Here is a 27,492-nt window from a genome sequence, read left to right on the forward strand (position 1 = left end):
CTAGACATTTGGGCAAGAAACTACTCTTGCCAGGACTGTTTGATGTTATGCTGTATGAACTGGACATGCAGGACCCACAGAAATGACTGCTGAACTTGCCTAAAGGTGTGACAGTCATTTAGGGTTCCTGCTTCATGAAAGAGTCTGCCATTTTGCAGGACACAGGAGAAAGTGACTGACAAACTACCAATATAGGTGAAACAGTCTTTCAAATTTCCTGCTTCATTGACAAGTTTGCCAGATACTATGGCCTGTAGGCTGAAGATGGATTTCCCAACTTCACAGAACTTTGGGTGACTATCAAGGTATCAAGATGTCTCTGTCATTTCTAGAACTTCAGAAGTTGTTTACAATGAACTTCCTGTTTACTTAGGTAATATTATATCCTTCTGGGGTCTATGAAGAGTTGAAGACATATAGTTATGGTTATAGTTTTCCTTAGTTATAATAAAAGATAAATTAGATATGAAACTTTAGATTCATAAAGAAATACTGTAACTGCAATTGTTGCTTGATAATAGTTTTGCTATATGTAATTTTACTATGTTAAAGTTAAAACCTTCCTTTTAATTAGAAAAGAGAAGATGATGTGGAATGTCCTTCTGTATATGTGCTGCTTTTATTGGCTAATGAATAAAGCTTTTTTGGTCAATGGCTGAACAGCAATATAGAAAAAAAGTAGCACCATGTAGCTGCCAAAGGAGACAGATGCCAGAATGCTAAAACCATATAGGTAGGTCACAGCCTGGTGGTGATATACAGATTAATAGAAACAGGTTAACTTAAGATATAAGAGTTAGCCAGGAATATGCCTAAGTGATTGGCCAAGCAGTGTTGTAATTAATGTAGTTTCTGTGTGATTATTTGGGTCTAGACGGCCAGGAACGAAAGAGCAGTCTCCATTTACAGTAAAGAAATCCACACTCAGCTGGGTGGTGGTGGCATACTCTTTAATCCCAGTACTTGGGAGGCAGAGACAGGAGGATCTCTGTGAGTTTGAGGACAGCCTGGTCTGCAAGAGTAAAATTCACAACCAAAAACCCTGTGTTTTACCAGAAGATTTAACCCACAACTGCAATGTGGCATCCTCACATTAGATGCCAATACTTTGTGTCAAATAGCACCACTGAATCATAATATGCAGTAGATATAAACAACTTTTTTGAAAGTGATGATCTATCACTAATTATCTGCTCTCTCATGATGAAAACTTCCAGGATTGAGAAATCTCTCTATTACATTTATTTAATCATTTAAGTGAAGCACTGAGAATCTTTTATTCAGTAAAGCACAAAGAATATCAGATCATAGGTGCATACCATTTGACTTTATCCTAGTGGGATTTTACTCTGGAGAGGTTTGGGGAATAATCACCAATGTGTCAGGAAGAAATGGAGATTCAAAGACCTAATAGTTCATATTTATCATTACATTTTTTCAGCAAATAGCAACAATGTACATTTAACACAGCTGTAGGCCTTTGGAAATTTAGAATGAAAATATCAGAAGCTGAGTGTTAATTGGTTATTATATGGAATAGGCTAAGGAAAAAAGCAATACCAATAATTTTGCAATTACTTTCTTACATCTGAATTTCTATAGGACCCAATTACCATCACACTTTCCCATACAACTTCAATTCTCATCACTAGTGGATAGATCTGAATGTTTTAAATTGACTATTCGGCTCATGAGGAAATGTAAAAGGTAGGGAGTATGTTATTACGTTTATAACAAATGATGAGTGTTATGACTGCACAAATGAGTCCAAGGCAGCCAACAACAAAAGCAAAGGTTTGGACCACACACTGCTCATTCTCGTCCCAGTGAAACAGGCTGTCATCTCCTCTATTGTATATCAGAAAAATACCATTAGCTGGTATAAGGAAATAACTCTTTATGTTTCCTAAGGACAAGCCTGGTCCCAGTTTCCTGAGTTCCTAATTCAGCACAGCGGTCCTGATGTACATATTTGCTTTTCAACTCTAATAAGTGGAAAAATTGCTTTGAAAGTACACTGGTATGATTTCTTTTACATTACCCGAGGTAATTTTATTTGTTCCTCGCCCACCTATCAGAGACAAGCAGTAATTCCGTTTACTCAGTGCACAACACTAAACCCTTGGCAGCTCAGATCACAAAGGCATTCCTGCCTGCGCGCAGGAAACTCTAACCCAAGTAACTCAATAAAGGAAACTGGAAATACAATTTTCTAAGTTTCACTGGGAGCTATGTCGAATAGAATGTCCAGAATGATTCTGCCAAAGGTAACAGTAACGCCTAAAACAATGTCATTGCCACACCTAGCAAGCCAACTGGCTTCTTTTCGGGCGCTCAGGGACACCGATTACAAGTTCACTCCACTAATGTCCCTCCAGCAAGGAAGTACATAACCAAGGCGACCGCTTAGGATGCAAGAGCTAATCTAATCCTAGAAATGAACCCCTGGAAAGCTCTTCAGTTATTGAACCGGGGATTCTAACTACTGCGCGACTAGAAAGCTCCAGTTTCCTGAGCAAAAACAACCCTCAAACTTCAATTTCCAACAAGGGTGTTGCACAATCTAGTAAGTCAACGCTGCTTCCAGGCACTTCCTAATGCATCCCCTAACTAACACCAGCGATCCAGCCCCCATGAAACCTACACCTCTCTAAAAGACGCAGGAGTAAACACAGCATCACTAAAGGGACTTTCTCAGTCCAAGAAGCAAGCAAAATTACCTGATTTGTTCCCAGTGGCGCACACTAAGGCTAATTCCAAATCAAGAGAAAAAGACTCCCTGCCCACCCAGCAAAGTGTGTCCACCCCCACCTGCCTTCCCTACCACACAAACTCATTCGCACCCTACATCAGCCAGTGATTTCCCGGCAAGGGTTGGCAAAGGAGCTTCTCCAGCCCTGCCTGAGGCGTCCCCATTAAAGGCCATCTTGGCGGAACCCACAGCCGAGGAGGACGGATTTCTCACGAGCCAGAATTCCTACCTAGCGACACCTCGTCGCCAGGCAGGCGCGGGGATACTCAGCTCGGAGTGGAAAGGCCCGTCCCTGGCCCGGCGTGCGCGCCGCACTTCTCTGGCCCAGGAAAGCCTCGCGCCCCCACCCTCGCCACCCCGGGCGGCGCGGCGCCCCCTAGCAGCGGGGCAAAGGATACAGTCGCGGCTCCAGAACGCCGAGCCCGGCAGGGAGGGGCCCGCCGCACCCGCCATCTTGAAACAACCGCCACTCGAGGCGTCGCGCCGGGGCCGCCACGCCCCAGCCTCCAGGCTCAGTCCCCATTGGCCGCTCGGCGCAGAGGACCGCCCTCGCTTGCGCCTCCGGCCCTGGCGAGGGGAGAAGCTCCCGGTCGAGGCGAGGCGGGGTCGCGGAGATGTGAGCTGAGGCCCGGGCCAGGGTCGCGGGAACGAGCGCCCGGCGGAACTGCTGCTGCCAGGGTCGCCCGGGCCACCCATCCTCTCCTCGCCGAGCCGTCAGGCGCCGAAAACTACAACTCCCGGCATGCTGTGAGCCCGACGGCCGCAGAGCTGAGGCGGGGTCGGGCACGTCAGCCGGCCGGCCGGCTCTCCGCGGCGGCCCCGGTCACTGTGGCCGGCGCCGCGCGCGGAGTGGGGACGCGTGCCATGGAGGAGACGCCGCCCCCACTGCAAGCCGGCAGCAAGCCGCACCTGGAGAAGCTGACCCTGGGCATCTCTCGCATCCTAGGTGAGTGGACAAGGACAATGGCTGGGGAAGGACGAGGGCGGAGGGCTGGTGCTGGGTGCTCTGCAGGGAGCTGGACCTGACTGCAGCTGTCGCGAATTCCGCAGAGGAGGAGGAGAAAAGGGGGTGTGTGACCGGGTTGCTAAGTGTGTGCAGAGAGTTCGGGAGGGTAGCCTCACACCTGCAAGGGGGAGCAGAGACAGGGGCACCCGGCCTCTGGGGGTGGGGGCTGGGGACACTTGTCTCCCGGGAGGCTTCCTCAGCCCAGGTCGTAGCCCTGAAAATGCAAGCCCTGCTGATGGTCGCAGGGTGCACTGAGGTCATGGTGCTGCCGGTGTCCCAGGGCGACCGCTGGCCAGCGCTTCCCTGCAGAGCACTGAGCCCTGGAGAGGAGCTGACCACGCTGAAGGAGCTGAGAGTTGTTCTTTCGGTTGGACATTAGTGAACTAACCACCGCAATCTGAGGGTGTGAGACAAACTCACACATTCACTCCCTAACCGCCCAGAGCGGATCGGTAATATTTCCCTGACCAATCGGAGGTAGCAGAGACCAAGAGGTACCTGGCCTTTCTGGGTCGCGGAGAATCGTTTCCCAGAGATGATTCTAGATTTTCTGAGATAAAAGGAGGGGTCAGGGTAAAGCTGCCTAAGCCGGTTGAGGAAGTGTGCTGGAAATGCTTTCCTCGCAACTGGAAAGGAATTGGCATTTTTCTACGGTCACCCACAAGGCCCCTGTGTGATCTGTTTCCATCTTCACTGCTTTGACCATCGTGGGATCTGCTGTTGAGGCTTTAAAGACACTAAACTTGTTCCTAGTTAACTCCATTTGCTGTTAGCCCGGCCTTCCGCCTGGAATTGTCTCCCTTTCATCATTAAGATTTCTGATCAAATTAGTATTATCTCTGGTAAAGTTTACTCTTACTCCCCCCCCCCTTTTTTCATTTTAGCAGCAACTATTAGCACTGTGTTTAATTATGTGTTTATTCAGCCATTGTTTATAATATAAATCTGAGACCAGGCCTGATTTACCCTAGGAATGTGAGATTTGTTTAATATGTAAAAACTAATGTAATAGAATGTTAGTAGAATAAAGGACACATTTACAACATCATTGACTGCCAAAATGGTACTTGAAAAAATCCAGCACCCTTTGACTGAAAAAAAAACTTACAAATAGACTATTCCAGTAATATTGACACTCCTTTTCAGTCCTGTCCCTGGGAAAGGAGTATAATGCTGATCACAAAGTCAGGCTGTGCTACTGATGAGATTTTTCCCCCCTCAAACTCAAACCAAAAAAGAATTAAATAGAGAATTTTGTCGTCTTGATAAAGTGCATTTGTGAAAAATCCCATAGCTAACATCATGTTGATAGACTACCTGCTTTACTCTTAAGATCAAGAACAACAACAAAATACGCTCAAAGTTTAGCAAAGCTGGTTCAGGTTTGCTAATGCACCAGGCTCAGTTTGTTCCAGCGGAAAGAGATAAAGCAAAATCAACAAAGAAAAAAGTATAGGCATGGAGGATAAGGAGACCCTGCGGAAGTTTTCAAGAGTTCTCTAACTGAAACCACACGGGACATACTTCATCTCCCTAGCAACATGTTTATAACAGTGTGTCTGAAATGTAGGTCTGGAGAGTGCTCTTAAACTGTAGAGTCCAAAATTTATTGGCAGTTATATTGATTTGGACATCCTTTATCTAGTATGTACCAAGTTGGGGTCTCCCAAAAAGAAAAGCTTTTATTCAACACACTTTAGCTGCATTAACAATTTGGAGATAGTGAGCCAGGTTCCTTTAACAATGATGGGAACAAACCTCTAAGAAATCCAGCTTCTCAGATGCCATCCTGTAACACCCGATTCTGTGTTACCCCCTCGGTACAGTTCGGGCGCAGGCCTGGAGATTGAAAGAACACACAAAGAGACCTGGGTCATTCGAAAGGAGATAAGCCGAATGCCATTAATTCAACCTTGGGGAAATCCTTATGTACCTAGCAGCTGCACAAGGATTTCTGCCCAGGCAGGTGGGAAATTACCACACCAAAGATGGAGTCAACAATGCCCTACAGCTAATCACCAGGCCGGGCAGAGGGAGCACAGGAACAAACAGAATGCTTTAGTTAGCTGACCAGAAACTGTCCTCAAGATGAACCCCAGGAACAAGGGTAGACCCCGGCACTACACCATCCAAGAGCCAAGCTTACAAAAAGGCCTTGTAAAGGATTGCAATCTTGGTGTACTATGCTTGATCTTTTCAATCTTCGCATTTCTACTCAGCATTGTACTGGAGATTTTGGTCAGGAAATAAAAATAAATTTTAAGGGGAGATGTAAAGATAACTCTGCTTGTGAATGATATGTCCTTACATATTAACCCTAAGGAATTCACACATGTGCGCACACACGTAGCAAAAGGCAATACAAAAATGAAATTAGGAAAGCAGCTGTTTACAATCTGACCAAAGGAATAAACTAGAAATATGTAAACAAAGAAGTCCATGACTTTTGCACTGAAATAGTAAATAAACAAAATGAATGAGAAGAAATGTCATCATTATAGAAGACTAGCTTTTCCCAGGTGGATCAACAAATTTAGGAACTGCGGTTGCTATCAAATCTCAACCGCCTCCATTGCAGAAGCTAACAAATTATGCAGAAGTTAATATCTAAATATAAGAGACTAAGAATAACCAAAACAGTCTTGGAACAGAAGAACAAAGTTCCTCTTGCACATTCTTTTCTCTTTCTCTTTGAAAATTTGCTATATTGAAGATGACTAAAAGTTTGAGAGATAGTAATACTAATGATTATAAACAATGTGAACAATTATGCTGCTGATCTCTACACTTACATGTGATAAAAGGATAAATTTTATGTAACATAGTTACTACATTGAAGATAATTTATTACAAAATTATAGTGATAGTTTTTAAAAGGGATACTGGCATAAAGAAAAATATACAGATCAATGGTATGGAATTGAAACTCGAAAACTAGCTGTCATATTTAAGCTTTATTTTTTTGTTTTATTTTATTTGACTTTTTTCAAAAACCAAAACAAACTATCTTTTTTCATTTTATATACCAATCCCAGTTCCCTTCCTTCCTCCCATTCCTTCCACATCCTCTCCATATCCCCCCTTCACGCCCACACATCCCCCATCCACTCCTCAGAGAGGATAAGGCACATTGCTTTGAGGAAGGACCAAGGCCCTCCCTACTATATCTAGGCCGAGCAAGGTATCCTTCCAAAGAGAATGGGTTCCAAAAAAAACAGTACAAACAGTAGAGATAAATCCAGGTGCCACTGCCAGTGGCCTCACAGTCTGCCCCAGCCATACAACTGTCACTCACATTCAGAGGGCATAGTCTGATCCTATGTTGGCAGACTATCCCATTAAGCAAGAAATTTCAAAGACAGTTCCACCAATATTGGCATTTTTTAATGTAAGAGCCTAAGTTACTCTTAGGAGAGATAAGAATATCTTCTATTTATTAGCAAACAGAAACTTTCTCCAAGCCTCTGGAGAATGAGAGTTTTTGTCTAAATGCTTGACCTTGGTTAAAGGACTTTCTTAGGATATCAGACATTCCATTATTGAATATTGAAGGTTTTTTTATATGGCTTAGTTTATCAAAATAGCTAAAGTTTAAAAGTGAGCAAAGACAAAACTAGGCAAATATTACTATGAACCAGAGTAGTGTTATGCCCAGATGACAAAGTCCCCCAAAGACCACCAAAGAGTCAGCATCTGTATGCAAAAGCAAAAAGCCTTTATTCAAACTCGAGCTTGGACCCTCTGTGTGTCCAATGCAGTGGTAAGAGATCAGAGAGCCTTGAACTCAATCGGGGTGGAGTTTTTATCATAGCAGAGGTTGGGGTTAGGGGGTTTCTAAGGTTCAAATTGATTGGCTGACATTAGTCTTGGGGTGTCTTGGTGAAATGGGTTGGCTCTATGCTGGGTTAAGGGACATCTGGCGATCCTATCTTAAATGGTTGAAACTAAGATATTTCCTTCGGAATGTTAGATATTTTCCACTTGGGTGCCAATTGGTCCAATCCTGAGCAGTCTCAGATTGTGGGCTTTCCTAAAATCAGGTGCTGCTTTAGTGTAAATCGAAACTCAGGCCTACTTTTTGGCTGTTCTCTATTGAGCCTTTTGGGGCAGCAGTATAACCAAGCTGCCCTGGGCCCTACAAGTAGACCTTGGGAATTTATAAATCTTGATTATCAAATATACCATATTTATCAAGCGTATTTTACTTTCTAAATTTTCTAGAAACCTAGTATTCACTAGTATGGGAGTATGCAGAGTTAGTTATGCTATATGGTTCCACAGTGGCAGGGATTTTTTCCAAAACATTATTTTGTTTAAACAGGATATCAATATACACATTTTCATCCTTCCAACCCCACACAAAATTTCCCAGAGGGAAAGTATAAGAGAACACCCATAACACATAGTGAGAATTATTAAAAATGAAAATAAAAGGGTACTGGAGAATTATGATCCCCAAAGTCAAAATGCTGCAATTTCCTCAAGCAGCAGTGGTTGCCATGCAGTCCATGCCAAGTAGGGGATTAGATTTGGAGGAGAAGGACAAATAGGTGAGGATTTGCAGTTAGCCTTCTTCCCTGGTCAGAGCAGCCTCTGGTTTTCCAGGGATTGATTGCCTACTGGAGTTAGGGTCGGGGAGAAAAGTTAGGGGAAGATCTGGTTGATATCCTGAAGATGGGGGTTGGGGAGTAAGGGAGGATGCAGCAGGTGGTCAGGGATGAGACTGGGGGATTAGATTTGGGGGAGAGGACTGATAGGCAAAGATCTGCAGTTAACCTACTGGCTTCCCTGACTGGGGTCAATAGAAAAATTTTAAGTCATACAAAGCAATAGATTCAGCTTGAAAACAAAATGAAAGATGTCAGGAGCAAAGTATTATATCATGGATGATTCTGTTTAGTTGATGGATTCTATTTACATGAAGATGTCCAAAACAGGCAAAGCTATAGAGTCTAAAGTATACTAAGGGTTGCTAGAGCCTAATGAGAAAGGGTTCAGAGGCATGACTGCTAATAGATATGATGTTATTTCTCAGTATAATGATGTACACAATTCCATTAAAACACCGGACTTACTAATTTTATGTAATTTAAAGGAGTAAACTTTATGGTATGGGAATTATGTCCTAATAATGCTAATTTTAAAAAGAAGAATTTTTTTTATTGAGAAAAGTTTCCACCTCCTCCCAGCCTCCCATTTCCCTCCCCCTCCTCCCACCCTTTTCCCCCTCCCCCCACTCCTCTCCCCCTCCCTCTCCAGTCCAAAGAGCAGTCAGGGTTCCCTGCCCTGTGGAAAGTCCCAGGTCCTCCCCCCTCTGTCCATGTCTAGGAAGGTGAACATCCAAACTGGCTAGGCTCCCACAAAGCCAGAACATGAAGTAGGATCACAACCCCGTGCCATTGTCCTTGGCTTCTCATCAGCCCTCATTGTTCGTCATGTTCAGAGAGTCCGGTTTTATCCCATGCTTTTTCAGTCACTGTCCAGCTGGCCTTGGTAAGCTCCCAATAGATCAGCACCACTGTCTCAGTGGGTGGGTGCAACCCTCATGGTCCCGACTTATTTGCTCATGTTCTCCCTCCTTCTGCTTCTCATTGGGACCTTGGGAGCTCAGTCCAGTGCTCCAGTGTGGGTCTCTGTCTCTATCTCCATCCATCACCAGATGAAGGTTCTATGGTGATATGCAAGATATTCATCAGTATTGCTATAAGATAGGGTCATTTCAGGTTCCCTATCTTCAGCTGCCCAAGGAACTAACTGGGGACATCACCATGGGCTCCTGGGAGCCACTCTAGGTTCAAGTCTCTTGCCAACCCTAAGGTGGCTCCCTTAACTAAGAATTGTGGTTCCGTGCTCCCATATCCAACCTTCCTTTATCCCAATCATCCTTTTTCCCCAAGTTCCCCCCATCCTCCCCTTCTCACTTTTCTCTCCCCATCTCCGCTTACCCCCATCCCACCTCGCCCCCAAGATCCCAATTGTCTTCCCAGCAATTTTGTCTACTTCCCATGGCCAAGAGGATAACTATATGATTTTCCTTGGGTTCACCTTCATATTTAGCTTCTTTAGGTTCACCAATTGTAGACTCCGTGACCCTTATTTATGGCTAGAAACCAATTATGAGTGAGTACATCCCATGTTCATCTTTTTGGGTCTGGGTTACCTCACTCAGGATAGTGTTTTCTATTTCCATCCATTTGCATGCAAATTCGAGAAGTCGTTGTTTTTTACCGCAGCGTATTACTCTAATGTGTAGATATTCCACACTTTCTTCATCCATTCTTCCATTGAAGGGCATCTAGGTTGTTTCCAGGTTCTGGCTATTACAAATAATACTGCTATGAACATAGTTGAACAAATGCTTTTGTCATATGATAGGGCATCTCTTGGGTATATTCCCAAGAGTGGTATTGCTGGGTCCAGGGGTAGGGTGATCCCGAATTTCCTGAGAAACCAAAACACTGATTACCAAAGTGGTTGCACAAGATTGCATTCCCACCAGCAATGGATGAGGGTACCCCTTCCTCCACAGCCTCTCCAGCAAAGGCTATCATTGGTGGTTTTGATTTTAGCCATTCTGACAGGTGTAAGATGATATCTCAAAGTTGTTTTGATTTGCATTTCCCTGATCGCTAAGGAGGTTGAGCATGACCTTAAGTGTCTTTTGGCCATTTGAACTTCTTCTGTTGAGAATTCTCTGTTCAGTTCAGTGCCCCATTTTTTAATTGGGTTAATTAGCATTTTAAAATCTAGTTTCTTGAGTTCTCTATATATTTTGGAGATCAGACCTTTGTCTGTTGCGGGGTTGGTGAAGATCTTCTCCCAGTCAGTAGGTTGCCTTTTTGTCTTAGTGACAGTGTCCTTTGCTTTACAGAAGCTTCTCAGTTTTAGTAGGTCCCATTTATTCAATGTTGCCCTTAATGTCTGTGCTGCTGGGGTTATACCTAGGAAGCGATCTCCTGTGCCCATCTGTTGTAGGGTACTTCCCACTTTCTCTTCTATCAGGTTCAGTGTGTTCGGACTGATATTGAGGTCTTTGATCCATTTGGACTTGAGTTTTGTGCATGGTGATAGATATGGGTCTATTTTCATTCTTCTACAGGTTGACATCCAGTTGTGCCAGCACCATTTGTTGAAGATGCTTTCTTTCTTCCATTGTATACTTTTAGCTCCTTTATCGAAAATGAGGTGATCATAGGTTTGTGGGTTAAAATTCGGGTCTTCTATACGATTCCATTGGTCGACTTCTCTGTTTTTATGCCAGTACCACACTGTTTTCATTACTGTAGCTCTGTAATAGAGTTTGAAGTCAGGGATGGTAATGCCTCCAGAAGATCCTTTAATGTATAGGATTGTTTTGGCTATCCTGGGTTTTTTGTTTTTCTATATAAAGTTGATTATTGTCCTCTCAAGTTCTGTGAAGAATTTTGATGGGACCTTGATGGGGATTGCATTGAATCTATAAATTGCCTTTGGTAGAATTGCCATTTTTACTATGTTGATCCTCCCAATCCAAGAGCAAGGGAGGTCCTTCCATTTTCTGGTATCCTCTTCAATTTCTTTCTTCAATGCCTTAAAGTTCTTGTCAAATAGATCTTTCACTTCCTTGGTTAGATTTACCCCAAGATATTTTATGCTGTTTGTGGCTATCATGAAAGGTGAAGCTTCTCTGATTTCCCTCTCTGCTTCCATATCCTTTGTGTATAAGAGGGCGGCTGATTTTTTGGAGTTGATTTTGTATCCTGCCACATTACTAAAGGTGTTTATCAGCTGTAAAAGTTCTTTGGTGGAGTTTTGGGGGTCGCTTATGTACACTATCATATCATCTGCAAATAATGAAAGTTTCACTTCTTCCTTTCCAATTCGAATCCCCTTGATCCCATTATGTTGTCTTATTGCTATTGCTAGAACTTCAAGCACTATATTGAAGAGGTATGGCGAGAGTGGACAGCCTTGTCGTGTTCCTGAGTTTAGTGGGATGGCTTTGATTTTCTCTCCGTTTAATTTGATGTTAGCTGTTGGCTTGCTGTATATAGCTTTTATTATATTTAGGTATGACACTTGTATCCCTAATCTCTCCAATACTTTTATCATAAAGGGATGTTGAATTTTGTCAAATGCTTTTTCAGCATCTAATGAAATGATCATATGGTTTTTTCTTTCAGTTTATTTATATGATGGATTACATTGATAGATTTTCGTATGTTGAACCAGCCCTGCATCTCTGGGATGAAGCCTGCTTGATCATAATGGATAATTTTTCTAATGTGTTCTTGGATTCGGTTTGCCAGTATTTTGTTGAGGATTTTTGCGTCGATGTTCATGAGTGAGATTGGCCTGTAATTCTCTTTCCTGTGGTTTTGGTATCAGAGTAACTGTAGCTTCATAAAAGGAATTTGGTAATGACTATTCTGTTTCTATATTGTGAAATACATTAAGGAGTATAGGTATTAGGTCTTCTTGGAAGTTCTGGTAGAATTCCACATTGAAACCATCTGGTCCTGGGCTTTTTTTGGTAGGGAGGTTTTTGATAACAGCTTCTAATTCTTCACGACTAACAGGTCTATTTAGATTGTTCACCTGATTCTGGTTTAACTTTGGTATATGGTATTTATCTAAAACAGTGTCCATTTCTTTTACATTTTCCAGTTTTGTGGCATACAAGCTTTTGTAGTAAGGTCTAATGATTCTCTGAATTTCCTCTGTGTCTGTGGTTATGTCCCCCTTTTCATTTCTGATCTTATTAATTTGCATATTCTCTCTGCCGTTTGATTAGTTTGGATAGGGGTTTATCATTCTTGTTGATTTTCTCCGGGAACCAGCTTTTTGTTTCATTGATTCTTTGGATTGTTTTCTGTGTTTCTATTTTGTTGTTTTCATCCCTCAGTTTGATTATTTCCAGTCTTCTACTCTTTCTAGGTGAGTCTGCTTCTTTTTTTCTAGAGCTTTCAGGTGGGCTGTTAAGTCTCCAATATGTGCTTTCTCTGTTTTCTTTAAGTGGGCACTTAGTGCTATGAACTTTCCTCTTAGGACTGCTTTCATAGTGTACCATAAGTTTGAGTATGTTGTTTCTTTATTTTCATTGAATTCAAGGAAGGCTTTAATTTCTTTCTTATTTCTTCCTTAATCCAGGTATGGTTCAGTAGTTGACTGTTCAGTTTCTATGAGTTTGTAGGCTTTCTGGGGGTAGCATTGTTGTTGAATTCTAACTTTAATCCATGGTGATCTGAGAAGACACAGGTGGTTACTAATATTTTTTTGTAACTGTGGAAGTTTGCTTTGTTACCGAGTATGTGGTCAATTTTCGAGAAGGTTCCATGAGCTGCAGACAAGAAGGTATATTCTTTCCTATTTGGGTGGAATATTCTATAGGTGTCTGTTAAGTCCAATTGATTCATTACCTCCATTGATTCTGTAATTTCTCTGTTAGATTTCTGTCTGATTGACCTGTCCATTGGTGAGAGAGGAGTGTTGAAGTCTCCTACTATTAGTGTGTGCGGTTTGATGGCTGCCTTGAGTTTTAGTAATGTTTCTTTTACGTACGTGGGTGCTTTTATATTAGGGGCATAGATATTCAGGATTGAGACTTCATCCTGATGAATTGTTCCTGTTATGAGTATAAAATGTCCCTCTCCATCTCTTCTGATTGATTTAAGTTTGAAGTCAGCTTTGTTAGAAATTAGTATGGCCACACCTGCTTGTTTCTTAGGTCCATTTGCTTGATAAGCCTTTTCCCAGCCCTTTACTCTGAGTAGGTGCCTGTCTTTGTGGTTGAGGTGTGTTTCTTGTAAACAGCAGAATGTTGGATCCTGTTTTCGTATCCAATCTCTTCGCCTGTGCCTTTTTATAGGTGAGTTGAGCCCATTGACATTAAGTGATATTAATGACCAGTGGTTGTTAACTCCGGTCACTTTTTTAGTAGTAGAGTTTGTGTGTTTCCCTTCTTTGAGTTGCGCTGGTGAAGGGTCTCTAGATGTCTGAATTATTGTGGTCATTATTGGACTCCTTGGTTAGTGATTTTCCTTCTATTACTTTCTGTAAGGCTGGATTTGTGGCTACGTATTGTTTAAATTTGTTTTTATCCTGGAAAATTTTGTTTTCTCCATTTATAGTGAATGAAAGCTTGGCTGGGTATAGTAGTCTGGGCTTGCATCCATGGTCTCTTAGTTTTTGCAATACATCTATTCAGGACCTTCTGGCTTTCATTGTTTCCATAGAGATGTCAGGTGTAAGTCTGATAGGTTTAACTTCATAAGTGACTTGGCCTTTTTCTTTCGCAGCTCTTAAAATTCTTTCCTTATCTGTATGCTTTGTGTTTTGATTATTATATGGCGAGGGGATGGTTTTTTTTTTTATCCAGCCTATTCGGTGTTCTGTATGCTTCTTGAACCTTCATAGGTACATCTTTCTTTAGGTTGTGAAAGTTTTCTTCTATAATTTTATTAAATATATTTTCTGGACCATTGAGCTGAACTTCTCCTTCTTCTACTCCAATTATTCTTACATTTGGTCTTTTTATTGTGTCCCATATTTCCTTAATTTTTTTTGATGAGAGTTTGTTGGACTTGCTGTTTTCTTTGATCAGTGCGTTTATTTTCTCTCTGTTATCTTCAGAATCTGAGATTCTTTCTTCTATCTCTTGTATTCTGCTGGTTATGCTTGTTTCTGTAGTTTCTATTCGTTTACCTAGATTTTCCATATCCAGCCGGCCCACTGTTTGTGTTTTCTTCTTTGCCTCCATTTCAGTTTTCAAGTCCTGAACTGTTTCCATTATATGATTGATTGTTTTTCCTTGGTTTCCTAGGGTATCATTCACTGATTTACTCAATTCTTCAAACTTTCTGTTATAGTTCTCATCCATTTCTATAAGGGCGTTTTTTTACATGCTGTTTAAGGGCCTCTTTCACTTTCATGAAGTCATTTTTTTCTACTTCTTCTTGATTAAGGTGTTCATGTCCTCCTGTTGTGAGGTCGCTGGGTTCTGGTGGTTTCATGTTGTTTTTCAGATTGTTGGGTGAATTCTTGCATTGGCGCCTGCCCATCTCTTCCTCCGAATGCTCCCCTATGGATCTTCTTTTACAGGATCAGGTCTCCTTGCCTACTGATGTACCTTCCCAGTGATGGCACTCCCCAGTGATGGCTCTCCTGGTGCCCAGATCAGATCTCCGTGCTGCTTGGGTAGCTCGTAAACAAATGGTCTACCTTGCTTGCTGCAGGCAGGCTATTGAGACAAAGGAACTATTGCCCACCCAGTTGCCCTCCCAATTCGGATTCCGTCCCAGCGCCCAAGCAGGCTGAGCTGGGAGATGTTATGTGGCCAAAGAGGGGAGGGAGGCAGACGGCGGGGGGGGGGGGTCTGGATGCAAGCTGGGTGGGATAGGCCAAAAAGAAAAATTTTTTAAAAACAGCCATTACAAGAATTCTTACTCTGAACACCAATATTATGAAGCCTAGGAAATATAAACCTTTGATATGTTAAAGGATAAAATGATAAAAGGGACCTTATTCAGGTAAGCTTAATTAAGCCAAAGATGTCCTTTAAAACAGGCTGCCAACAAAAAGGGATGCCAAAGAGATATGAAATATGGGATAGTTTGTAATGTTCTTGTCTGCTTAACGATGTGCGGAACCACTTGACAGGAAGTAAAGGCCTTCACAGCAGTAACGTTGGTCTTCATAGCAATTAAGTATATGGAAACTGTAGCCCTACTACAACTATAAAGAGCTGAGCTCTTTGAAAAAGATAAATAAGCCAACAAGATGAGTCCATGCTCCAAATAAAAGCATAATGGCTGACAACTAAGCAATCAGTGAAACAATTGAGTGTAGAACCCAGTCATACCATGCCAGGCTTCTGGGCTACAGAATTGTGAGCTAATAGAGTGGTATTTAAAGCTGCAGATTCATGCTGATTGCTTACCAATGCAAAACCAATATATTCCCCAAATGTTTTAAGCAACAAACAAACAAGCAAACAAACATGATAGTCTGTAGGGATGGCTCTGCAGTTGATTACTAACTGCTCTTCCAGAGGACTTGGGTCTGCAGCACCCACATAGTGGCTCATAATAACCTAAAACTCCAGTATTAGAGCATCCGATGCCTTCTTCTAGGCTCCACGGGCCCTGCTTACATGCAGTGCACAGACATATATGCGTACATACACCCATATAAATAAAAATAAACAATAAAGGGAGGCTGCAGCCAGGATGTAAAATAAATAGATGAATTTAAAAATGAATAATAAAAATTATATACATATATATGTACATACATATATATACACATACACATATGTATATGGGGTTATGGTGTGTGTGTGTGTGTGTGTGTGTAGCATAAATGAATACTGACAAAAAACTTAAATCTAGGTCAAAACCCAGTTCAACTATTTGTAGTTTCCAAAAGCGTACACAAAGCAGGCTGAATCATAACTGCTAATGAAAGATTTTTACATGTCTTCATCAGCCATTGATGGGGACTCAAAGACAGTAGTATTCACACAGTATTTTTTATGTTATTAATCAGTAAGAAGAAAAGACATATCAAGTAGAGTTGAGTCAAGAGTAGTCTTGTACAAGCTTATGAAGTTTTTCCTGCAATGAGTGGTCACACAGAATATATTCCTTCCTTAACTAGTCAGATGCTACAGTATGTGTGTAGTATTTCTACACAAGGAAGGCTACTTAAAAACGCAAAATTCTTGTCTGGATATGTAGTTTAGTAACAAAGCACTAGTTTAGAAAACACAAAATTCTATATCCAATCTCCAGTGTGTGTACAAGTACACACAGAGAAAGACAAAATTCCAGTGATGTAATGGGGTCTAGTCTTATAGGAAAAGCAATTGATCACATCTATCAAGATTTCAGATTCCCAAAAGAATAACATGTTAGTGGTTCAGTGCCACATATGAGCACAGTAGCTTTATAAATATTAAAAAGTGTGTGTGGCAGGGATGGAGGAGTTCCCATTGACCAGACTCACAAGCTGGTCTTCCTGTGATATTACTAACTTTAGTTTGAGCTTTCTTTGTTAACTAATTTTCTATGTTGTCCAACCACCTCTACACCTGTACTGTCTATCCCCATCCTCTAATGGGGACATTACTTTGTTCCTGGATTCAAATATACTCTTGCCTAACTGACTTTAGTTTATATAATGACTTTTTTGATATTCTTATCTAACTAAAGATTGTCTTTATCTTCTTCCTCTGGCTCTTACAGACTGTGTTGTCATTTCTTGTATTACAAAGCCTTCCAGAGTTGTTTGTTCGTTGGCCACAATTCTTGTCATTTAAACGACATCTTTCAGACCTGTATGTAGTGATGAGATGAGCTTTTCGTCCCACCTGGCTCCCGCACGGCTAGCTTTACACCTGAAATAACAACATACAAATTGTATTCATTTAAACACTGCCTGGCCCATTAGCTCTAACCTCTTACTGGCGAATTCTCACATCTTGGTTAACTCATTTCTAATAATCTGTGTAGCACCACGAGTTGGTGGCTTACTGGGAAGATTCTAACCTGTATCCATCTTGGGCCCAAGCTTCATGGCGACTGCCTCATTGCCTTCTTCCCAGCATTCTATTCTGTCTTCTCTGCCTATCTAAGCTGCTGTCCTAACAGAGGCCAAGGCAGTCTCTTTATTTGACCAATGAAAGTAACACATAGACAGAATGTAGCCTACCTACATCACCTGTAAGTATATCTCAGTTCTGAGCAAGTCATCTTTTCTGAACCCTCAAACTATTAATACTTTTTAAGATTCTTAATTGCAAATGATAGAACGTAGTGTAGCTAGATTAAAGCTAAAATTACAATTTATTCAAGGATCAACTAAGGGGCATGGACCTACGAAATCTTTAGGAAAGGTAAAGTGAAAAACCTACTGTTTAAAGGAGATATTGAATAGGAAATAGCTATAATTAGTGTAATGAAGCTGGCGGGAAAGAAATTATGTCACTCTTGCTACTGCTATCACCACTATAGTGACTCCTTGAAATCAAATTATGTTTCCAAGAAAACCGAGTTTGTCTATTTGCCTGCTGTCTCACCTACTAATTACTTGTCCAGATTTTATAAGAGTAGGTTTCTATAGAGGAATTGACTTCACCTGGTGGACTTTAGTTTTATTGGATTCTGAAAATTGTAGTCATTAGCTGATCAGTCTCTAAAGCACAAGAATACAAACTTGGAAGGAACAAAGTAGGTCTCCATTGGACCAGAATGCAGAAATTGCCACATCATTCTACAAGATCCAGATCAACTGGACATTATTTTTGACATCTTTAATGTGTTCAGTCTTCATAGACCTCCTGCCTCTAACTATTATGGTACTCAGGGTCATTTTTACCAAGTTTAACATAATTATGCGTTATCTTGAGGCTTTTGTGGTTTTAAACATTTGTGTTGTGTATCTAACTAGCAGTTTTTCTTCAAACAGTGTTCCTTACCTAAATTTTTATTACCTAATAGTAATTTTCCCAAGTTGAGGCCATAGCAGATCCTAATTAAATCTTGAATCATTGACTATTGAAGTGTATTCCACTTATCTATTGCTGATCTACTCCAAATACACAGTAATTTGAAGCAAATTAGTGAATGCTCTTCTAGGTCCAGCAGTGACTGAGGTTTAACTGAGATACTTCTCATTTGGGGCCTCTCAAATGTTTGCAATTAAATAGCAACTCTAATTACCTAATGGCATCTGCATTCACGTGACCGCTGTCCCACAATGTTCTTTATGGCTTCTGTTTCCAGAGACTAGCTTGGGTTTATTGTGTGTTGGCTCCAGATTGAAAGAAAGGAAAAGGAAACTTTCTGTTGACTTAAAGTTTAAGTTCAAAACTGCCATAGTGTGTCATAATTGATTTTAATGGTTGAGACAGTTACAAAACAACCACAAATTCAAGGAGCTGGAAATAAGACTACCTTACAGTGGAGAAATGGTGTTAGAAAAAAGGAACTGATACCACCCAATTTTAGAATGAGTGACTGCAGGGAGCTGAAACACTGGGTGATTGTATGTGTCCTCTTGTAGCTGTAGACACCAGACTAGCCCATTTCTAAGTAAGCAAACATCGCTATTCAGCTCCCACTGAAGGAAGACAGCACCTTCCATCCCTGCATCCCAGGATGGAGAATGACTCACTCATGGTTTCTGTCTTTAGTACCATGCTTTCAGTATCTTAGAACATTGAGTAAAAATAGAAAATTTTATGCTTCTATAGGAAGGTTTCGGAAAGTGATCAAGGAAGACTATTGTCAACTTTGAGCTGCACATTCACATGTATATCATCCACACATATATGAACAAATAAAAAACTCATTTTATTACATTTTTTGATATGATGCTTAGACCTCATATTAAAAAACATAGCTCAAAATAGTTTATAGCTCAAAATATCATATCATTAAATATAAATATATAGTATTTACCATATATAGTATGGGAAATTATATCAGGAAAATTAGAGATCAGTGCAAACCAGAGTAATCTAAAGTGGTTTTATGGTGGAGGTAGAACATGAAATATATGTAAACAGAAGCATGGACACACTTGTATATGTGTATCAGAAAGCAGCTACAACATAATTGAATATGAGTAAAGATTTAGTTTGGGGGTGATTAGAGACATAAAGGCAATGAAAAAACTGATACTGGAGTAAAGGTTCAGACAATGAAAGATAAAATCAAACAAAAATATATTAAAACCCATATTTTGCCAACCAAACGTGTCGAACAAGATTTGTAGCATGCCAAGAACAGATCAGAACAAGAAGAGGGTTTGTGGGTGTGATTTTTTATCATGGTTTGCAGTAGCCATGATGTAAGGGTGACGGCAGTGAGAATGATGCATGCAGTATCGCAGAAAGTAGGTAGACTTTCCATTAGTTACTAGGTCTGCTGTAAAAAGTACCATAGACTGAGTGGCTTTGAATGGTAGCTGTTTACTCTCTCAGAATTCTAGAAGCCTAGAACCTGAAATTAAGGATGTTAACAGGGCACTGTGAAACCATTTCTTTTTATCTTCCTGATAGTTGGCTGGTAGTGGTCTTGTTCTTTATTTTATGAACGAGGATTCATATCCTCTACATATGTATGGGAGGAGATGTTTGTTTGTCCCGGCCACCCAGAACCGAAATAATCACACAAAAACTATTAATTAAATCACTGCTTGGTCCATTAGCTCTAACTTCTTATTGGCTAACTCTTACATATTAATTTAACCCATCTCCATTAATCTGTGTATCACCACGTGGCTGTGGCTTACGGGCTAAAGTTCCAGTGTCTAACTCTGGAGGCAGCTCCATGGCCTCCATCTCCCTCTCCACCTTTCTTCTCCCAGCATTCCATCCAGTTTTCCCCCACCTAGCTCTGTTCCCCTATAGCTCTGCTATAGGCCCAAAGCAGTATTCTTTATTCAATAAAAGCAACACATCATAGACAGAAGGACCTCCCACACCACACATCAAAACTGCATAGCAGTCTTTGCTCATTGTGCCATCTCCCCAACCCCAGCTTTGAATTTGTTTGTTTGTTTAGGCATTATTTGCAGCTTGGACTTACCTGAAACTCACTACTACAGTATAGCCTTGACTTCTGTTAGATCTAGCTCCCTTGTTCTGGCAAGTACTTCAATAAAGTTTGGTACCACCATGCCTAGCCTAGCCTAGTCTAGCTTTTAAATTCTGAACTCCATCAAGTAGAATAACATGTCCAGTAGACAAATTTTATTTAGAAGAAAATTAAACCAAGTCCTTTTTTTTTTTAAAGTCAGGGTTGTCTTGGCTGTCTTGGAACTTGCTATATGTAGACCATATTGGCCTCAATCTCACAGATACCTGCCTGCTTGCCTCTGATTCCTGAGTGCTGGATTAAAGTACTGTATCACTGTGCCTGGATAAATTGTATTTCTTCTAGAAACTTAAAGAGGTGTTATTCCTTATTCCTTTTAACTGTGTATATACCAAGAGATCCAGTGTGTAATCACTGAAAGTTTAGAATCTCTGTATGTTATTCAACTAGATAAATGTAAAGGGTAGAGACAGTTTAGTTGTGGTCTTTCTTTGGGGTATGCTGGGTCCTACAGGTGATGGTACTGGGGCTTTGAGGGATCAGCCAGTCCTTTACTTTGCTCATAGGGGATATAAATGCTCATCAGAAGGATTTGACGGCCATAGAGTAGTAATCAACATGTAACCAACCTAAAGTACAGAATGTGTGAGCAGGCCAACTACAACTTTATACCATATTTTTTCTTCTTCCAGAATCTTCCCCAGGTGTGACAGAAATAAGCATAATAGAAAAGCAACCTGCTGAACGTCATATGATTTCTTCATGGGAACAAGTAAGTTTCTGTGTAGAATCTTCATCTTTCAACAAAGAGAGGTCAATTTAAATGCCCCTGGAAAGGAATAATTCAAGCAAGAAACTTATTATCATGTCAGATCACAGCTTCTATTCCATTCCACTTTCCCAACAAAGTGTTTTCTCGGACCCTGGGGATCTATGAAAGCAATGGATGTTTAGGTTGTATATATACACAACAAACTACAAGTTCAGCTGTGGAAGAGAAAGGTGCCTATTAGTATGCGTCATGCTAGACAGAAAATGGGTAAGTGTTGCAGAAACCACTAACATATCTGTGTGGCTGATGCTTCCCAGCTTCCCTCTGCAAGTTTTTCAGACCTAAATGCTTTTCATTATCTGGACTTTTCATGGTTTGTATATAATGAAAGAATCTGCCTTTGAATTTTCACAACATCCCGGGGCCAAGAGAACCACAATATTATTAAGCATCGTAGTGACATTGCATAGTTACAGAGTCCCTGACAGTTCTTGGGTTAGACTCTCCAGTGCAGTATAGTGATGATGAAACTGCGGCGCACAGAGACCCAACAATTTGGCAAAATACCTTTCTTTTCAGCCTTATATAGATCATGGCCATAGATTCTAAGTTTTCTTGCAGATAAGTCCTTCACACACTCTTGCTGTACATATATTGTAAACGTTTACCAAGTGACAAGTGACAGTCCTCTTCAGCCCCCCAAGCTCTTACTCTTCCAGTTAGTGCTTCATTTCTCCCTCTGTGGTACACTGATAACTTCCTTATAGGGGCTTGTTCATCTCTTTAACATCTAAATAAGACAAAGTGAAATCTTCAGTATATTTCTCCTTCTAGCTGCTTGGTCATCTCTCCTTTGCATGCAAAGCATGTAGAAAATGTGTCAAAGTCAAGATTCAGGAAGTATTTTCTGTTCAAGGAACAAATAGTTTAGGCTCTCTGGCATCTCAGTTGTCACAGTAACTCATTTTTGCTGTGGGAACAAACATTGAAAGCAACCAACAATATACAAGTCCGTGACTTGTTGAATAATTTTGGTGCAGAGGACCTTGTGCTACAGTTTTCCAAGCCCTGGTCTAAACAAGTGTCCTTTTTTCCATCCCCCAATTATTCACTAACTCTCTGCAGCCTTTCTGTCATATTGTCTCCTTGTCTAAGTTAGTGTCAGGGTAATGCTGGCTTTGTAAATGAATTTGAAAGGGTTGCCTCTTTTCAATATGTTGGAATACTTTGAGAAGAAATAAAAATAGTTTTCTTAAATATATGGTAAAGTCTGCAATAAAGCCATACAGTTCTGAGTTTTCTCTATTGGGAGACTTTATTACTGCTCTATTCTTACTCATTATTGGTCTATTCATGCTTTATGTGTCCTCCTGGTTCTAATTTTTTGTTTAGCAATTCAGCTTTATTCTTATTTTTCTCATTCCTTTGTTTTATTATTAGAGTCTGTATTTGAAGTCTTTTCTGTATGTGTTTATAAGCACTGACTGATATAAATGTCTCTCTTAGTACTGCTTTTGTTATACCTTGTAAATTTTTTTAGTAATATACTTCAAGTTTTATGTTATCCTTTGTGGTTGATTGGAAAAAAATGGCACCCAAAGGAAGTGGTGCTATTAGGAGGTGTGGTCTTGTTAGAGGAATTGTGTCACTGTGGTAGTGGGCACAAGATACTACCCAGTGTCACAGACCACTTCCTGTTGCCAGTGAGTCAAGATGTAAGCACTCTCAGCTCCTTCTCTAGCAACATGTCTGCCTGCATGCCGCCATACTCCCTGTCATGATGATAATGGGCAAACCTCTGAACTGTAAGTGGGCTACCACAAGGAAATATTTCTAACAGTTGCTATGGTCATGGTATCTCTTCACAGTAATAGAAACCCAATTAAGACACCCTTGGTTTTTTTTTTTTTGTTGTTTGTTTGTTTGTTTATTTTTCGCCTTTTGTAATCCTTTTTTAAATTTGTTTAAAACAATCTTTTTATTTCACATACCAATCCCAGTTACCCTCCTTGTACTCCCCCTACCTTCTCCCCACCTCACCCCTCATCCACTTGTCAGAGGTCTCCCATGGGAAGTCAACAAAGTCTGTCACATCACTTTGAGGCAGGACCAAGGTCCTCACCCCTATATCTAGGCTGAGCAAGGTATCCCTCCACAGGGAATGGGTTCCAGAAAGCCTGTTTATGCACTAGGGGAAAATCCTGGTCCTACTGCCAGTGGCCCCATGAACTGCCCAGGCCACACAACTGTCACCCATATTCAGAGGGCTTAGTTCAGTCCTATGCAGGTTTTCCAGTTGTCAGTCCGGAGTCAGTATACTGCCACTCACTAAGGTCAATTGTTTCTGTGGGTTTCCCCATCATGGACTTGACCCCTTTGGTCATATTATTGCTCCTCCATCCCTTCGATTGGACCCTGGGAGCTCAGCTCAGTGCTTAGCTGAGACACTCTTGTTTTAGGAAATATTTACATTTCACTTTGATTTCTTTATTCATTCGATTTTCTCTGAAGAGAATGTTGTTTAACTGATATATTTGTATTTTCTTAAGTCCTTCTTACTGATTTCCATTGTGGTCAAAATTTTCTTTAAATTTCATGAGACTTGTTTTACAGTTTATCATAATTTCCTTATAGAATGTTCCATGTGCTAATAAAAAGAATGTTATTCTGCATTTTTTTGTTGAAATGAACTATAGATGTGTGTTATGTCCATAAGGTCTGAAGTATAGTTTAACTCTGATTTTTTTTCTTGATTGTTATGATTTGTCCACTGGTAAAAATCATCTGTTAATAAAATTGCTTCAGTGCCTGGCTATTGTTAGTTTAGAATCTGTTCCTCTGTTAGAGTAAGTGTCTTTATTAAATATTTGGTATTATGTATTATGGTAGTTTGAATGTAATTGGCCCCCATAATCCAAAAGGGAATAGCACTATTAGGAGGTTGGCATTGGTGCAGTAGATATGGTCTTGTTGGAAGAAGTATCTGTTGGGGACAGACTTTGTGGTAGTTTTTGCTTAAGCTTTGCTTGGTGTCATAGTAACTTCCAATCAAGATAGAGCCAGTACCATGTCTGCCTGCACACTGCCCATGATTAAAATGGACTGAACCTCTGAACTGTAAGCTGACACCTCAATTAAATGTTGTCCTTTGTAAGAGTTGCCATGGTCATGGTGTCTTTTCACAGCAATAGAAACCCTAAGATACATACATACATACACACTCACATATGCATATATATTTATATGCTTCCTTTTGTTGAATTGATCCATTTTTTTATATAGTGACCTTCATCTCTTTGTACAGTTTCTGACTTAAAGTCTATTTTATCTGATACAAGTTAACAAGCTACTCCTATTCACTTTTGATTTCTTTTTGTATGTCATAGTGTTCAGTTTTCCATTACTATAATGAATATATGAAATAAATCAATTTGAAAAGAGGAAAAGTTTGTTTTGACGCATGGTTTTGGAGATTTCAATCTATAGTTTCTTAGCTGTTTGCTTTTGGGCCTTTGTAAAGATAGTATATCCTGGCTGGAGTGTGTAGTAAAGAAACCTGTTTACTTCATAGCAACTGAAAGACAGAGGAGGGAAAGGGAGAGGCTGAAATTCCATTATCCCCTTTAAGGACATGCTCCCAGTGATCTAAGACTTCCAATTAGAAACATTTAAAGAAGTATGCTGTTAAGCTCTTCTGTTTTACTTTAGTTTAAGGTAGAGAAACAAATCAAGTCTGTCTTACAATTGTGGAGGTTTTAATCAATCATGGCAGGCAGGGTATGGCAAAGCAGAGCAGCTTCTATCATGGTGGCCAGGAAACAAAAAGAGAATTGCTGGTGCTGTTGGGATTCTCCTTTCCTGCTTTGTACTCCACCAGGACCTTGTGTTATGGGATACTGCCCACACGCACACACATTTAGGATGGGTCTCCTGCCTGGTAATGCTGACTAGGAACACTCTAGCATACATATCCAGATGTATGTTTTACTAATCTAGGTACTTCACTAGTTCGATAAAAATGTTTCTGTTCTTAAATTACTTTTATACTTTAGATAGTTTTCTTGTACCATGTGATTCACTTTTCTTTCCTTGTTGGAATACATTAGGACAGCGGATCTCAACCTGTGGATCTCAACCCTTTTGGCAAACCTCTGTCTCCAAAAATATTTATATTATGATTCATAGCAGTAGAAAAATTATAGTTACGAAGTAGCAATGAAATAATTTTATGGTTGGGAGTCACCACAACATGAAGAATTGTATTAAAGGGCCACAGCCTTAGGAAGGCTGAGAACCACTGCATTATTTCAGCCTTCAAACTTCCTAGACTGGGGATATTAGTCTCTTCACCAAGACCTTGAGCTTCCCAGACTGAATTATGAGTATCTGTACCAAAATTTGGTATTTTTTTCCAATTGCCAATTATTTTCAGCAATTACTTTCTTGCATACATTTTCTTTGCTTCTCCCTTCTTCTGAATTCTCATAATAGTTTTCAGTCTTGATGGTGGCCTGTGCATTTGGAAAGCTTTTTTAATAATTCTTGAAAATCTTCCTTCTGCTTGATCTATTCTGCTGGTGAGACTCTTACTGTATTATTATTTAGCTCGTTAGCTTCAGAATTCCTGTTTGCTGCCTTCTTATAATATTTATTTCTTTGTTCATTCTTATCTTACATCTTAAAATTTTTCCCTTTAAAACCATGCAGCTGACTTCTTTCTTAAGTAGTAAATTGCTTTTCTTTTCTTTTCTTTGGGATCTATTGCTAGAACATTGTGTTCTTTAGAGCTATTTTACTTTGCTTTGCTTCATTTCATGTTTCTTGTCTCATTTTTTCATGTGTTTTTTGTGGCTTTTTTTCTAGAGTTTTTGTTTTGTTCTGCATCTGGTAAGTCAGTTGCTTACCCTAATTTTTATAGAATGATTTTTACAATAAAAATTTTTATAGTTCTGTTCTAGAATGTTGGCTAAATATGCTACATTGAGTTTGACTACACGTTGACACTTCAGTTTCTATGTGATTTCTTCAGCAGTAATCAAAGCTGGTGATATCTGCAGGTAATTCCCTGATCTCTGCTGCAGTAGTTGCCAAATTCTCACAACACCTGAAATACAGGTCTTTTAGATGCAGCAGGTTTACTACAGCTCTGGACATGATGCACCAAGCTAGGTGTGGGGTACCTGTCGATTTTTATAGGTCACATTGTGTGGGGTACTATCACAGCATGCCCAACAGTGGAATACACTGTTAGTATGAGAGATTCTTGTTCACTAGAACATCCATTGGGCTCAGACCAACTACTTGCCAGTGTCCAAGAGCTCCAGAGGTATTGTCTGCAGGTTATCTGGTGCCAGCTTCTGCAGACAGGCTTCCCAGCTGTTTCCCAGGAACAAGGGTGATGAGCAGGGCGTCGCCTTCATTTTTCAAGGCATCAGCAGGCCAAGTTTCTAAGGTCGAGGTGTTCAGCTGCCTCTTGTCTGTTGAAAAATAACTGTGGTTTTTGCCTGGGCTTCACTGAGCCAAGCCACTCAAAGAATGCTGCTCAATCATCCCTACCACCAGCCTTGAATTCCCAGATGAGTGGAACCACCTGTTTGCTTCCCAAGGCATTTGTAGGTTGAACTTCTCAAGGTGGCTGCCAAGCTATTTTGGGAGCTAAGAGTCAACAATTAAAGTCTCCTAAGCTGCTGGGACAGCTTCCTAGCTATTTCCTGGTACCCTTGGTGGGAAAGGTCCCATGGTATTGCTATTCAATAGGAGGCTGAATGGATGAGAGCAGAGTTTGTGCAGTAATCTTTCTCTGGGTATCGCTGTGATGTGATGGCATATGGTACTCAGGGAACTCTCCAAACTGAGCTTAGGATCTAAACTGTTTTAGCAGCAGATACCTTGGTTTCTGGGGTATGAGTAAGATTTATTATGAGCCTCTTCTTACTACTCTGTTCTTATCCAATCAGTCCATTTAGGTTGATCTAGAGATGGAATGGTAGATGTGTTCTTAGTTTCCTCCAAGAAGGCCATTACATTTTCCTGAGCTCTTCAGCATCTCTACTCTTCCTCAGATACCCAGTGGGATAGCTGCTATTGGTGTTTTCTGTTTGTTCATTTGTTTGTGTCTCCATTTAAAGGTAGTTTTCCAGGCCAATTTGCTACCCATAAATCTTTTGGATGCTAAAGCGCCACTATCTTCTGACCTCCCCTCCTCCTCAGGACCCTTCCTGGTCTTCTTTGTCCATCAAAGATCCCCACATGTTGTTCATTTTTCTCTGTATAATTCTAGCAATAGCTTAGACAAAGAGTATTGTTTTTATGTAAGAAGTCTTGTGATGGGCAGTTTGAGTTGCTTCATCAGACAGTATTAAGCCACTGTTTCTGAAATTCT

General features: G+C 40.6%; 2 protein-coding genes across 3 annotated transcripts in view; one reads left to right on the forward strand and one right to left on the reverse strand.

The window, feature by feature from the left end:
- Nucleotides 1–3,474, reverse strand: part of LOC121453471 (protein hinderin-like) — a 248,738-nt gene extending 245,264 nt beyond the window's left edge. For both annotated transcript variants that reach the window (XM_041660275.1, XM_041660274.1), the window contains exon 1: nt 3,151–3,474. In XM_041660275.1, coding sequence (XP_041516209.1) covers nt 3,151–3,448 — 298 coding nt within the window. In that variant the 5' untranslated portion in view covers nt 3,449–3,474. The remainder of the gene's footprint in view (nt 1–3,150) is intronic.
- Nucleotides 3,346–27,492, forward strand: part of LOC121453472 (tubulin polyglutamylase complex subunit 2-like) — a 59,347-nt gene continuing 35,200 nt past the window's right edge. Inside the window, exons 1-2 of the mRNA XM_041660277.1 lie at nt 3,346–3,698; nt 21,031–21,110. Coding sequence (XP_041516211.1) covers nt 3,617–3,698; nt 21,031–21,110 — 162 coding nt within the window. The 5' untranslated portion in view covers nt 3,346–3,616. The remainder of the gene's footprint in view (nt 3,699–21,030; nt 21,111–27,492) is intronic.

This window comes from Microtus oregoni, unplaced genomic scaffold (assembly GCF_018167655.1).
Source record: "Microtus oregoni isolate MIOR12 unplaced genomic scaffold, Mior012 000011F_ref0000422, whole genome shotgun sequence".
Lineage (NCBI taxonomy): Eukaryota > Metazoa > Chordata > Mammalia > Rodentia > Cricetidae > Microtus > Microtus oregoni.